Source organism: Gambusia affinis, linkage group LG12, assembly GCF_019740435.1.
Source record: "Gambusia affinis linkage group LG12, SWU_Gaff_1.0, whole genome shotgun sequence".
Classification (NCBI taxonomy): Eukaryota; Metazoa; Chordata; class Actinopteri; order Cyprinodontiformes; family Poeciliidae; genus Gambusia; species Gambusia affinis.
Window position 1 is genome coordinate 1,185,308 of NC_057879.1, and position 15,692 is coordinate 1,200,999.

Sequence of the window (15,692 nt, forward strand, 5' to 3'; positions counted from 1 at the left end):
GACTGTACCCTGAAAAACATAATTATACTAAAAATGAACAAACATTTATAAACTTAAGTTTGCTTAATGCAAAAAGATGTATATCAATGTTTTGGAAAAAGACTCATGTCCCGACTGTACACCAGTGGCTGCAGCAGATGTGATCTGCCCTCCCTCTGGAAAAAAAATGACATTCATATTAAAGGGCAAACAAGATCTGCTTGAGTTCATCTGGAATCCCTTCATTAGGTATGTCAAGGATTTGAACATCTCGGAAGACGGTACAAGTGACTGAAGAACATGTTAACTGCAGTTCCCAAAGACAATTTTATGTGAGGACATATACTGTTAAACTTAAATCTCAATATAAAGATATGTGGAATATGTGATGGGTTGAATTGGAACCAGGATTGTGAGAGACATTTTGTTGTCCTTTTTTGTTTGCATTTTATTTTGACTTTAACTGTAATACTACTACTGTTGTTTCCACACTATGCATACTGTTCAAGATGTTTGTTTCAACTGCTAGAATTCTATTAAAGATATTTTTGAAAAAAAAAAAATGCAATAAAGAATGATAGTTATTTCCAGTAGGCGATTCTAGCCCTGTCCCTCAGCACCCCTGAATAGGATTGCAACCCCCCCCGTAAAATACTGTTAAATGTCTCGTCCCATATTCAACCCATACATAACTATCCAATAGACAAGCCTTTCACACACATAAACATTAAATGTAACAATAACAATAATGTAATGGGACTATGGAAGTAAATATGTGCCATCAGAATTTGAATAAAAAATACCTCTGAAATTTGAATGTTGTATATTAGTGCTTACTTTTTCAGTATTAAAATAAATTCAGAATATATTTTTAACCTAAAAAAAAATTCAATGTCATTATTTTTGCAGTAAAAAAAAATTCGGTGTAATTTTTTTTACATGGTTTCAATTTTCAGTTATTAAAAAAATTCACATTCCTATTTCAAAGTGATCAAATTTTCAATATACATATTTTTCACAGTTTAAATTTTCAGTGTTAAAAAATTCAGTATATAAAAAATTCAACTTTTCAAAATTCAAATGCAATATTTTCGTTGTCCTCCAATTCAACTTGCTCAAATTCGCCGTCTCAAATTCAGCGTCTAAAAATTGCTGTCTGTCTCAAATTCAGCGTCTAAAAATTCGCTGTAAAAATGGCCAAGGTTACTTCAGGTCACAGACATTAGCAATAGATGTCCGATTCCAACATCCACCTAATCACGTGACACAACCGTCATATTGAAGAAATACCAGCATCACCCAGGCTGGCGACCATGGAGGCGAACGCAAACCCAACGGTGAGTTTAATGCTTTCATATTTCTATAGTATATTTTATTTTGTGCATGAAGTTTGATACATTATCTTAAAGCCTGATTTAAAACACGGGTTGGGCCGTTGTTAATCTTACAAATTGTAGATTTATTTGTGTTTTATATAGTTTCTATAATTTTAATGAGAGAAGAGCACAGTAGGATTGCCATCCCTTTCGTAAAATACGGAATCGCCCGGTAACGAGACGCGATTTGTTCGGTATTTCTGTATGTCCGACAGTAACACCTATCACATGCATATAAACATTTAGTGTAACAATAATTACAAAAATAAAACACAAGACATGTTAAGCTCAGCTAATGTGGCGGGAGCTAGTAAGGACCCCAGAACGCTTTGGACCATTGATGATGTCACGGTTGCCTAGAAACACTAGGGTGCAAAAGAGGGTTAGCAGTCGTGGTGAGCCGCTCTCAACCTGCGTCTTTTAAAACGCGTCCTCAACCGATACTCTACCATGTCCTAGCAAAGATACAGGAGAGGGAAGACACACATGCCAGGCTGAACAGTGTCAGTGAGGATGAATGCTAGCAATTGTAAAAAAAAATTAAGAGGGAAACTGAAGAAATTATACTGTCTCTTTATTCTTTAAAACTTATGGTACTGCAGTTTTAGTTTCTCTAGTGAAATAGAATGACACTTTCCATCTGCTAGATCCTTATTTTAATTTCTGAAAGGTGGGAACCCTACAGCACAGAGCTTTCCTGAGTAAAAGTGATCATTCTCATGAAGTGTAAATTTCTTTTTAACTAATCCTTTTTCATCTGCTACTTTGTCTTTTATATATTTTGTGACTACAGGGTAGTCAGGATGCTATTGTTGAATCTGCAAGCCACTTACTTAATTTACTAACTGAAAGACCACGGAGTGGAGGAAGAGGAGACATGATGAAATTCTGGACTGGATGGGAAAATCTGCCAGCAAGTCTGTCTGTGGAGATTGTTCGTGAAAACTACACCACATGCTACAAAACACTAAGAATTCCTCGTCACTACTGGAATTACAACTCTTTCAGTGAGGATTTTGTAGCATGCATTTCCTCTATGCAGTCTGGCTTTGGCTTGCTTTGAGTGATTGACCTGTTAAAAAAAAATAAATAAATAAAAAACAATCTACATTTAAGCTGTAGCAGTTCTTTGTTTGTGAATCAGTTTGTTAAAACAAAACAGTTTTGTTGAAATGTAGAATCAATTCAATTTTCTGATTTTTGTCAGATCACAAGTTCGATACATATGTTTAAATGTGATCATATGTATTACTCATTAGAGCGACAACATTGCTGTTACTCTAATTTCTCTAGTTTTGTCAAATTCAAAACTAGAGGAACTAGAATAACACAATGTTCAGAGTAGATATTTCATTTCTCTGAGTCAGTACTGTTTGTACAGGCAGTTTTAAATATGAAACTGAAATTGTTTTTTTATGCAAAATTTTATTGAATGTACTTAGATGAGTTCATACTGTATATGCTTTAGGTATTAGAAAATAAACAACATAAGACAAAACTTTTTCTGATTCTTATAATTCAAGTAATGTAAAGCAATACAACAATGTACAAATGTACCTAATGGGTTCCTTTTGAGTAAAGAAAAAAAACAAATGACAAATTTAGAACATTTTTGTTCTCTGACATGTCTACCATAAAAGCACTAAAATTCACCTCTGTGGTAACATGATCAGCATTTTGCTTTACATTTCATAAATGGTGAATTTTTAAACTGGCACGGAAGCGTTTTGCTGTCACAGGAAAAAAAATTTGATCGCTATCACGTTATAACGTCATATGTATCTTATTAAAATGTGATAGTTATCTTGTTAAAACGTGATTGCCTTCTGGTGATTTTGGTTGCTTGGTTACAAACAGCCGTTTGCCGTTATTCAGCTATTGTTATTAAATAAAAATCTGAACATAAAATGTTCAGCAAATACATCTGAGCCTCCGTTATAATCTTTATAACCTCTGTCAAGGCACCGTGGGGTTCAGGAATTGGATGATGTGTACGACCAAGAACTCAGAGCAGGTTAGGAGTCATGTTGCTTCAGTTCGAAGTGGGTGATTGTCCCAGCCACTGCAGAAAGTATCCAGATCATCCTGCAGACATGGCAGGAAGACATAATGGCAACAGAAGAGGAGTGCTTCATTTGAAATGTCCAGGTATCCCTCTTCTTTAAGGTAGTGTAGCACGTCATAATAGATGCATGTTACAGCCGTCCACAGATCTCTCCACAGTCGCTCAGTCCTTCAATTATGGAGTAATAAACAATTAAAAACTGCCCTTCAAATCTCATCATATTGAAGACCACACAAAGCTAATGTTACTATAGACATTCAAAAGCATCACATATTGAAACTTGTCATTTGTACAAACCTTTGATTGTGCACACTCTTCCCAGATATAAAACTGCTTCTTCCTGCTCCAAACGATCACGGAGTCTATCAAAAATATGATTCAGCAAAAGTTCCTTGAAAAGAGAAAAAAGAAAAAAAACATTTAAAAAATTGTCAGTAAAATAAAAAAGTATTTTGACATCAGTAGGTCAGCATTGAGAAGTCACAGTAATCTAAATTAAATTATGATATTTAATCTAAAATAAGTTAACAGATGTACTTACAAGCATATATTTTCTTGAAAATGAGTTAAAATCAACTGAAAAAACAAAGGCGGTTGTTTATAGTGTTGCTAGGTAAGAGAACGAGGTTTTAGGCAAAGTAAAAAGAATGCAAATTAATATTGTATATCAACAATTGTCAGATAAGAGAAGCAGTATTTTGGATGATGTTGTAATGAAGTCACCTGAACAATACGGTAGCTGATCAGAATGGGGTTGTGGTTATAATTAATGTCGGAAAGTGTTCACAGCCCCTCTTTGAAGCACACAAGGCAGCGATATTAGCGGTAGCATCTCCTGAAAAATTACGACTTTACTAAGACTGCCTGTCTCAGTCTCACCTAAGACAACATACAAACAACCCAGAATGTCGCCACCCATCAGTTCTCTTTAAAGATTCTAGACTTGACCCAAGTGGTATTTCTTTTTGAAATAAAACTGGGGACATTGGACGGGACAGCGGGAGGCTGGGGGTGCTAGGAGGTAGCGAGATGTAATATGCCGTCACTACACTGTGTAAGATTAACAACTGACCAACACGTGTTTTATATCAGGCATTAATATAATGTATCAAACTTCATGCACAAAATAAAATATACTATAGAAATATGAAAGCATTAAACTCACCGTTGGGTTTTATGTCCTCCATGGTCGCCAGCCTGGGTGATGCTGGTATTTCTTCAATATGACGGTTGTGTCACGTGATTAGGTGGATGTTGGAATCGGACATCCATTGCTAATGTCTGTGACCTGAAGTAACCTTGGCCATTTTTACAGCGAATTTTTAGACGCTGAATTTGAGACGGCGAATTTGAGCAAGTTGAATTGGAGGACAACGAAAATATTGCATTTGAATTTTGAAAAGTTGAATTTTTTATATGCTGATTTTTTTAACACTGAAAATTTAAACTGTGAAAAATATGTATATTGAAAATTTGATCACTTTGAAATAGGAATGTGAATTTTTTTAATAACTGAAAATTGCAACCATGTAAAAAAAATTACACCGAATTTTTTTTTTACTGCAAAAATAATGACATTGAATTTTTTTTTAGGTTAAAAATATATTTTGAATTTATTTTAATACTGAAAAAGTAAGCACTAATATACAACATTCAAATTTCAGAGGTATTTTTTATTCAAATTCTGATGGCACATATTTACTTCCATATGGGACCCCCTGAACGCTACGGTCTGTGGTTGCCTAGAGACGGACACTACGAAGCTGCGGTGAGCTGCTATCAATCTGCGTCTTATTAAATTACCACCCGATACTCCACCGTCCTTACAAGCAAAAGCTCTTGCAGAAAGACAGACGTGAGTGAAAAGGCGCACATCCCAGGCTGAACAATGTCAGTGAAGATGGATACTGTGTCTATCGATGGACAAAAAGTGTCCATCGTGGCGGAGTGTGCTGCTGTATGATTTGGGATAGAATGGATCAGGAGAGGAATACTGTAGACCCGTCAGAACCTAAAGAACCAGACATCAGCATCCCTTCGTCCCTCACTCCTCTCCTGATTCTGATAGGGTACAGAAAACTTTATTATTGATTGAGTTTCTTATTGAGCTTTTAGTAGACTATTGTGGTTTGATTATTTGCTTAGGATGTTGAGTTTTGATGATACTTTATTTAATATGCAATAGCATTAGCCAAAATAATATAAATGCCCATTTAAAGGACAAATCATACTAATAGATTAACAGTACATACATATTTCCTACATTAAAAACGTTTGTTCGGACTTTCTGTGAGTCATATTCAGAAACGTTGATATATTTTAAGAATTCAGGGTTTATTGGTCATTTAATGTATTATTTCACTATTATTTTATTATTTTGGTTTATCAGTTTGGATAATCTGACTTCCTATCAATGAAGAAAAAAACATGCTAATCAAAAATACACAAGACACAGACCTGCAGCCCAGGGGCGGCTCTAGACGGAGGCTAACGGGGGTACCGAGGAAATTATACTAAACAGGTTTTGTTAACATTTCGTAGTAGATTATTTTAACCTTCACAATTTTACTTTAACAATGAATAAAAAAATTATAGAGCTGCACTTTTAGCTGCTGTATTGAGATAGGATCACATATCGAGGCATATTTGTGTCATCAGCACCTTTATTCAGATGACAATTTGGTATGCAAAATATTATGCTTAGTGATTTTTTCCAATGGGCAATTTTCAGTGGTAATGCAGTACTTAATTAATTTAGAATTATTTTTGTGATATTTATTAATGGAAATTGTGTGCAGCATTGGCTTTATTTATTTGAAGATCACTTTGTAGTTGTTTAGTACAAAATGTTGTATGTGTGCAAAATATTTGGATAAATAATGGATTAGACTGATCCTGGTTAATTACTCTTGTTGCTCTTTTCTGAAGTTTGATTAGTGACTGTTGTGTTGTTTAGTAGTTAATTTCCCAAACCTCTCTGGAGTCACTTAAATGAGGTCAAACTAAAGAACAGCACCTGTTAGGGTTGGGCTGTTTCTGTGTCTGTGAATAGAAACTGGTTTTATACTGAAATTATGATGTACCCACTTCGTGAACTGTGAATTGACATAGTAAAATCCTGACTCATAATGTCCACTTTTCCATAGAAGGACATACATTCTTGTTTAAAGGAAGAAGGCAAACAGCCGCATATAATAAGGGTAATGAAATTTCTATGTATGATTTTCAAATAAAGTTCAGGTTAATGACAAATAGAGATCTAGTCATTAACCTGACCTTCTACCTTGATAATAAACTGGTTTTAGGTCTATGAATTCTATGAGTTTAGTAAAATGCTCTTCAAATGACTGGAAATGCATAGCTTTGAGTAGATTTTATTTGAATTTCCAGGGGAACAGACCCCACTAGGACTATGTCACTCTACAGCTGCTTGTGTCACATTAATACATTAATGTTAGCAGATGTTGGCAGCCATGATGTAGTCTTCAGATTCTGTTTCACATATTTACTGCTCTGGAAAAAATAATCAGTTCTCTGATTTTACTCTTTATAGGTATGTGTTTAAGTAAAATGAACATTGTTGAACTACTGACAACATGTCTCTGAAATTCTGAGCAAAAACCTAATAGTTCAGAAAATGAGAAATGGTCAAAATAACAAAATTGATGTAGTGCTTTCAGTCCTCATTTAATGCAGAAAAAAAGTTTATATTCATTTAGAAACAACAAAACTAATGTTTTACCTCAGGAAGAGTTCAAAAATCAATATTTGATTTTTGAACAATTGAAAACCTCCTGGAGTAACCAGGAGGTTTCAATTGGGTTCAGTGCAGTGGTCTCTTAATCTTTTCCAGAGCTGCAAGTAGTTGTAAACAGTTTTAGTTAGACAAAACTATTTCATTTCGTATGTGAATGTATGTAGATAGTGAGATTTAGAAAAATGCACCATGCAACAAATATCTTCTCTTGGGCCGTAGCCCTGCTGGGGGCTAAGCGAAAACTCTGTGGCAGGGTTTCCCCTAATGTTTTTTAGGTCTGGCAGGCTGCCAGGCTTTACATGCCCCCTTGCCAGCTTAGCATTGTGTGCTTTTGTTTTTATTACAAGGAAAAAAAATTTTTTTAACATTTTATTTATTCATTCATTTTTTATAAACTGGACTGTAAGTGTCTCTTGTGCAGTGAACATTTCACTGGCAGGGCAGAATTATTGCTGAAAGAAAGATGGGTTTATAGTTTTTAATAGGAGTGCACCGATTGTAGTTTTCAGGTCAATCCCAGATTACCGATCTTGTCAAACCATCTTTGTGTAGCTCTAGATAAGCGTTTCTCAAACTTTTTCAGGCTGAGGACCACTTAACAAACCATTTAACAGACAGTCATGGACCATCTAACCTGAAAATGCCCCCGCAATAACATATGATGCAAATTGAAATTAAAATATTAGTTTTTTAACTCACGTATTGTTGTTTTCTGTGTTCTTCCTATTGAGAAGAGTGATGCTGTTTGGTAAATGTGACTGGCCACGACAAAGCCATGAACAGATCTACTTGAGCATTTTGAGTTATTTACAGATTTTGAAAGTGTTTATGCTTTCCAATGATGTCAAATACATGGAAATAAAAAAAGCTGTTCTTTATTACCTAGTGTTATGTGTATTAATAATATTTAGGGCTATTTGTGATTTACAAGCACAATTAAAGAAAAATAGACTTGAGTTGCAGAAACAAAAACCTTTTTTCTTCTTTTCTTTCTGATGCTGTTTACACATCAACAACTTTTTTAATTAATTAAAAATTATGAAATGAAATTAATTAAACACAATAGATAAATACAAATGATAGAAAGTTGTTAATTATTTTTATATTTAATGGTGAAGAAAATGATTTTTTTGTTTGTTTCTGCAACTGCAAGACAACAAGGTAAGCTTCTGGAGTGGCCCAGTCAAAACCCAGACTAACATCCCATAGAGAATTTGTGAAAGGTTGTGAATAGGGCTGTTCACAGTTGATCTCCCCCAACATGACAAAACTATTTCAGTTTTGTCAGGTTGGAGAAATAAATGAGCAGCTGACTGAGAGGGGTCCACTCTGACTCCCCATTGGGGCGGCAGCCACAGAAACATCCACTAAATACCGCGTTGAAGGGGGTAGGTATTTATACAATCACTTATGTCAAATATGTTCAACTTAAATTTCATTATTTCATGACTCTGTTTTCACTTTGATAATAAAATCAATTTTTGTCAAAAGAACATGCAACGGGGTGAATATTTTTTTTTTTACAGCCACTAAATTGTCCTCAAAATTATACAAATATGAAATCGACTTTTAACGGATTTAATAAGAACTTTCTTTCCCACCCTCATCCCCCAGAAGCAAAAACAAAACATTTTACTGCAATTGAATAATAAAATGTAGCCAGTAAAAATGCATTTTAATTCCATTTTAGCATTGTAATTCCATATGCACTAAAGGTTGATCTAGCCGTGTGTGCTACGTCCTTAAGGTATTATTGAGCATAAAAACAGTGTTAACACAAAAAACTATTAAACCGTAAAACCGGAAGCGAAGGAAACTTTATGCCGTTTTCAAAAAATGAACATGACAAATTCTCACCCCATGAAAGCTCTGGAGCACCGAAAGAGAACAGCATCTTCCTTCTCAGGTGTTTGACTGATGGAGAAAATAACGTCCGCCACCACCGTCATTTGTCTTCTATCCAGCCTCTACGCGCTCAGCTCAAAATATCAGATGCACAATTTATTCGGCGACAAATAAAAAGACGCAACATGCAACGTTGAGTCTTGTTTCTTCTTTTGGTGCTTTATGGCGGCTGGCAGAAAAACTACAAGGCTCTTTACTGCCTCCTACTGGTCTGGAGAGTTAAAAGCAAATCAGCAGAACAACGAAATAGATCTATTCTAAAAGATTACTGTTTTGTTTCCTTCCTTCTTTCGTCGAAGATGTTTCAAGTTTAATTTGTCAGTGCATCTTTAAACTTCCCCTGATTCATATGCATTGCATTCCATAAAAACATACTGTACAAATTCAGAAATGCTGCAGTGATCGCATTTTGTTATAATTTGTTACCTATTGTGAAACCAAGACATATAATAATTTATGTCTATATTTTCCCCTGTTTTTCTTGAATGTTTCATAATGCTCATAATCATAATGCTCTACAATTTGCCTTTATTATTTACTATTTAATATTCTTAGAAAATGTTTTACACATAATTGTTAAAGATTCATTTGCATTTCTTGCTTGGTGAAATCAAAATTTGTTTATTTTTAGATTTTATTTTTGCTGGTCAAACTACTGCTTGACTTAGGTGTAAAACTGCTGAGTCCTATTTACAGCTATATTTTCTCTTTATGTCTTAGAGAGAAGCATAATCAGTTTAATTGCCAGTCAACATATAAGTAAATGCATGTTTGACCAATAATGGAATGTATTACAGCCGTAATAAAACATATTACAGCAGTTTAAAATCTTAAAATTTCGGTAATGCGGTTTGTGTTTATTTGCGGCCTTTTGCTGCCATCTGCATCTATAATAATTTAGCAAAATAAACTAGTCTGGCTACTCTCAGTGTAATAATGACTCCATGTTGTTCAGACACCGGCTCCATGGTGAGGAGGAGGTGCGCCTCAGGTGCGCCACATTCCATGAAGTCATGTGAAGTCATGAGTAACTATGCCCTGTAACTATCAAATTATGGGCAAGAATATTTTTTCATACACTGGTTTGTGAATAAAAACTTAGGTCTGATGTTGACGTTAGAAAAACCTGATTCTATTTATATTTTCTTAATTGTCCTCGCAATAGCAGGACAAAACCCGCTTCTCTCCTAAACACAGAAATGCTTCGGCTGCAGACAAAACTTCTGACTTTAACTTAATCAGGATGCTAAATGCCCGGTTTGTCATGATTTGAGTTTTTCTCTGTTTATTTTGAGATTTTCTGTGTTTGAGTCTCTGCGTTGTCCTGACGTCCCTTGATAGTTTCCAAGGTGTGTCTCGTTTTCCTTGATTACCTTGTGTATTTAATCCCACCTGTGTCCTTTGCTCCTCGTCGGGTTATTCTGTTCTGCCTGTTCATTTGCCACGATTATATTCTGTTTGCTACCTGTCTGAGCCCTGGCTTCTGCTCAGCTGTGCCACCAGAAATCTCGTGGACTGTTTGGAGCATTATTTATTATTAAAACACCATCTCTCTCTCTTACCTGGGTCTCAAGCGTCTGCCTCACCACTAGTGATGGTGAGATGAAGCCTCATGAGGCATTGAACCACTTGAGCCAACTGATTCGAGAAAGGGTTCATTTCTTGAAGCTTCATGTGCACATGAAACCACCTACTGGCCAGGTGTATAATCACAGCCAGCTGTATCTTAACAAGTGTGATGAATTTAATTTTTGTCTATTATGGCTCTTGGGAATGACTTCACAAAAGGTGAAGAAAAAAGAGACAAAGATATATCTATATATATATATATATATATATATATATATATATATATATATATATATATATATATATATATATATATATACAGAGAGAGAGAGGGAGACACAGAGAAAGGAGAAAAGAGAAAATCCTATCCTGTCCCACAGCTATCTTAAAAATCCTAATATAAAAATTAAGAACTTTAAAACTAACTAACCAATCCTATTTGTAATAGTGAGATTATTAGTAAATAGTTCAAATTAAATAAATAACCCAATTATAAGTCCTGAAATAATAAAGTCTAAAATCATTAAATATTAATCCCAGAAAAATGTGATGTGTGTGATGATGGTATTGGAGTTCAAGATAACTCGAGTTAAATCAGGTGGTGAAAACTCATGTATCCTTAATATTAGAATTAAAATTAAAAATAGGATAGCTATATATATATATATATATATTTCTCTCTCTCTCTTTTTCTGTCTGTATGTATCTATCTCTTTCTCTCTGTATATATCTATTTTTTATTTTTCTGTTTCTCTCTATCTCTAGATCTATATATCTTTCTCTCTTTCTCTCTCTCTCTCTATATATATATATATATATATATATATATATATATATATATATATATATATATATATATATATATATATAAACAACTTCTCCCACTTAACATTAACTCGAGTTAAATCAGGTGGTGAAAACTCATGTATATATATATATACATAAAACTCATGTATGTATATATATATATATATATATATATATATATATATATATATATATATATATATATATATTCTCTCTCTCTCTCTCTCTCTCTTTGTCTCTGTTTTTTTCTCTCCCTCTTATCTGTGTATAAGAGGTCTCTTTTTTTCTGTCTATCTCTCTCTCTCTCTCTCTCTCTCTCTCTGTATATATATATATTCTCCCCACCTGTCTCAAACTAAATAACCACTATCCAAACTATCAAAACTCTATCCACTCTCTCAACTGACCACAACTTGCCTACAACAACCCACATTTTGAATGGAGCCTGTGGGGTTTCTAAACCCCGAGCCAAAATGTGAGCCACTTCCCGAAGCAGTCACGTGGTACAGCCGGGCAGCGAGGCTTCGGACGTCATCGTTTTCGGCTCCTCCCCTAAATGAAGCAAGCTTCGAGACACGCTTTACGGAAACGCCCCCTCCATTACCAGTGATGGCATAGTTACTTTGAAAAAGTAACTTTAATCGGACTACTGATTACTCCTTGAAAAAGTAACTTAGTTATATTACTGACTACTTGATTTGGAAAGTAACTAAGTTACATTAAAAGTAACTTTTTAGTTACTTTCAGCAGCTGCTAACAACAACGCTCCGCCTCCATGTGAAAATCACATTGAGCTTTGCCAATACTTAATTTTAAGCTATTTTATAATGGTAACATCAACAATGTGTCTCCACTGATAAGGTTGAGCTGAAGAGGAGATTGTGCAAAAAATACAAAACGTGAGTAACTTGTGTGGTCCACTGTTGTCTGGGAAACTCTAAGAATGATTTTAATGTCTCAAACTAAATAACCACTATCCAAACTATCAAAACTCTATCCACTCTCTCAACTGACCACAACTTGCCTACAACAACCCACATTTTGAATGGAGCCTGTGGGGTTTCTAAACCCCGAGCCAAAATGTGAGCCACTTCCCGAAGCAGTCACGTGGTACAGCCGGGCAGCGAGGCTTCGGACGTCATCGTTTTCGGGTCCACCCCTAAATGAAGCAAGCTTCGATACGCGCTTTACGGAAACGTCTCGAAGCCTCGGCACATCACGTAACATCACTACTCACCACCTACACCCGCAACTTTATGACACGGTTCGCTACAGGCAGTCTGAGTTGGTCCCACCGACAGACATAAAGACTTTATTTATTTCAGACATCCTGATATAAGACATGGTACTGCGACTGTCACCGTGAGTCGCGACGCACCTCAAAGCCCTGGTACCACCCGATACCACCCGATACTAGATACTAGTGATTGCCAGATGAAGCCTCATGAAGCAATGAAGCTTCCCGGCCCATTGCTTTGCCCAAAAGTTCATAACTCGATGCTTCATTCATTTCTCACAGTGACATCAGCTGTTGAAGCTGTGACAGCCTTGTCACTCAGACAGACATATTTAAAAACAATTAGTAAATGCAATATTGTCAAAATTTCTGTCAAAGTCACGTTTAGTAACAGGAGAGTCAATGAAATCCTATTTAACTAATCTTTTTTAGTTATTAAAATAATTTGTAGTCAATCCTGGTATATGTTGACTGTTAGTGGCTGTTTTCTTCTTTCGTTGACTGATTTGACAATAGAAATTTGTTTTAGAGTTCTCGAAGTGCAGTGCTTGTTGGGGCAGACAGTTTTCTTTGAGTTTTGATTTGCCTCCTGAAAATCTAAAATTCTTCAAAAGTTCTTTTTCTTGGATTTCTATTGGCTCTCTGATCTGATCCCTTATATTTTTACTGATAAGTCAGAATTTTACTTTTCCAACAGCTTTAAGTCTGTTTCTGTTGTGCAAAACTGATATATTTTTGCAGAACAAAGAAATAGTGGAAATTTCAAGAAGGTGAGAATTGTGGAGGTGAAATGTTTAATTATTGTTATTTAAGAATCTTGTGAATCATCATCTCCAGTATTCCCTGATGTCAGATTTTTTCCTTCTTGCTGGCTCCTTTTCAATCAAGTTTATTTGTGTAGCACATTTCAGCAACAATGCAGTGTCAAAATGTTTTACATAATAAAAACACATAAATATAAAGTCACAAAATATGCCATAATCAACCATTGAGAAAACTGGTAACGAACATTACATTTTGATGAGTGCCGTCATCAAAATCATTAATACACATGAACTATAAAAGGTTCCTTTTATTTTGGCCACTGCTGAAGACAAATACTCCTCTGATACGATCAAGCAGCGGCTCATCACGCTTTTATTTTGAAAACCGATACGCAAAATGAAGCAGTCACGTGACCCATGCAATGCGAGACCTCGTTTGTTGCCAGTCACGTGGTTTTCAGCAGGACGACAAAAGCCTCGAAGCGGGGCTTCATCGGACACGCCCCCTTATTACTCGATACAAGCCTCGAAGCCTGGCTCCAGATAGCCCATCACCACCTGGTACCACCTGGTACTGTTCTCTGCTTCTCCTTTACGTTTCTACTAGGCGGGTTAAAGCCGCTGCTGACGTCATCTGGCCTGGAGAATCGCGGCTGTAAATAGAAGTTATTGCAGAACCTCAAGTATTAAAGGGAGATTTGTCCCAAAGAAATTGGAGATCACAAAATAAACATCAGCAAAAATATTGCAGCAATAATTAAAACCGCAGCATAAATCCAAATATGCCACAATTAAATTAATCAAAATGTCTCCAAAGCATTGGTGGACTGACATAGGGGCCACCAGGGGATTACAGGTAGATTTCAGGTATTCCAGAGATGAGGCACTTCATACAAGGCTGGCTCAAGGCAATATGGGGCCTTAGACAGAATCCCCGGCCCCCCGAAACTCTTCCTACTAAGAACCTCAGTATCATTAACAGTGTTTAAATATAGATAAGATGAAAATTCAAAAACATAAACCTGCAACAGACAGAATGTTCTGTTTGGTGTTTTTTCATACTTTTTGGTGTGGGAAATATTTTTGAGATTTTTTTGTGTCAATTCCTGATACAACTGAATCCTTGGTCTGCATTCCAGGGGCTGTTGTTTATTGGATGCCATGGCAACGAGTCTGGACGACAGACTGAGAAAAAATAATACAGTCGCCTGTTTAAACTTTAAAAATTATGTAGCTTTATGTTATTAAAGCTAAAGTTTAATCAGTAATACTTTTATAACAAATTTATGTCAGATCATAATTTCTTGGTTCATGTCAAGTTGTCATAACGAAGACATTTTGAATAATGTCAACTTTGTATTAAAAGTGACATAATTTACCTCATGAAGACTTGCTCATGTTCATGACAGATGTTATGTCATGTTAAGACAGTCTTATTAACAACCCGTCAAATAAAGTGTTACCTTTGTTCGTTGAACAGGATTAAATATTTCATAAAGCATAGGAGCTAAAGTATGGTAAATTTGAATCATGTCTCTGACAGCAACAATTAGTAAAATTACATTATTGCCCATTATAAAAGAAAAATTCGCTTTATTTCTTGTACCTTTACAGAACTGACAGAAACCAAAATATTTATAGATTTGTATGTAGAGAGAGTATTCTATTCATATATATTCAGAGAGAACTGTTGGGATGCTTATCCAGGTTTGCACTCACACACACTCACCAGTACTTTTGACACACATTGTTACGGTTACTCTGGCGTCTTAACAAGCCTCCAAAATTTCTCATCGCCAGAGTAGTCCTAAGGAGGAGGTCTCTGACTCGTCAAAACCAAAAAGCACTCGTGGAGATGGCTTCTTGTCGAAAGATATCAAACCTTCTTTTAATCAAAAATAGTCTCCGAGTCGACTTATAATAAGTAAAGTTTATTTGACGGTAAAGAAACCATTCCACTCCCCACTCCTCGATCAAACAACCAGAACACCCCCAGCTGCTGCCCGCCTGCCAATTATAGAAGTAGGCTGACTGACAAGGAGGAGGGCCCAAACACAAAACACAAACAAACAACAATAAATCCACCACTCATCCGCAACATCAATACATCAGCAAAACAAATTCATCCAACCCTTTACAGGCTCCAACACACATAACATGTTTCATTTTTGGACAGAGGGCTTTGATTGGAGGAATGAAACTTGACCTTGCATGTTTCACTTTCAAATAAAAG

General features: G+C 35.6%; 1 protein-coding gene across 1 annotated transcript in view; it reads right to left on the reverse strand.

The window, feature by feature from the left end:
- The window catches only part of tgs1 (trimethylguanosine synthase 1), a 53,231-nt gene extending 43,984 nt beyond the window's left edge, over positions 1-9,247 (reverse strand). Inside the window, exon 1 of the mRNA XM_044133426.1 lies at positions 9,035-9,247. Coding sequence (XP_043989361.1) covers positions 9,035-9,126 — 92 coding nt within the window. The 5' untranslated portion in view covers positions 9,127-9,247. The remainder of the gene's footprint in view (positions 1-9,034) is intronic.
- Between the last annotated feature and the right edge of the window lie 6,445 nt (positions 9,248-15,692).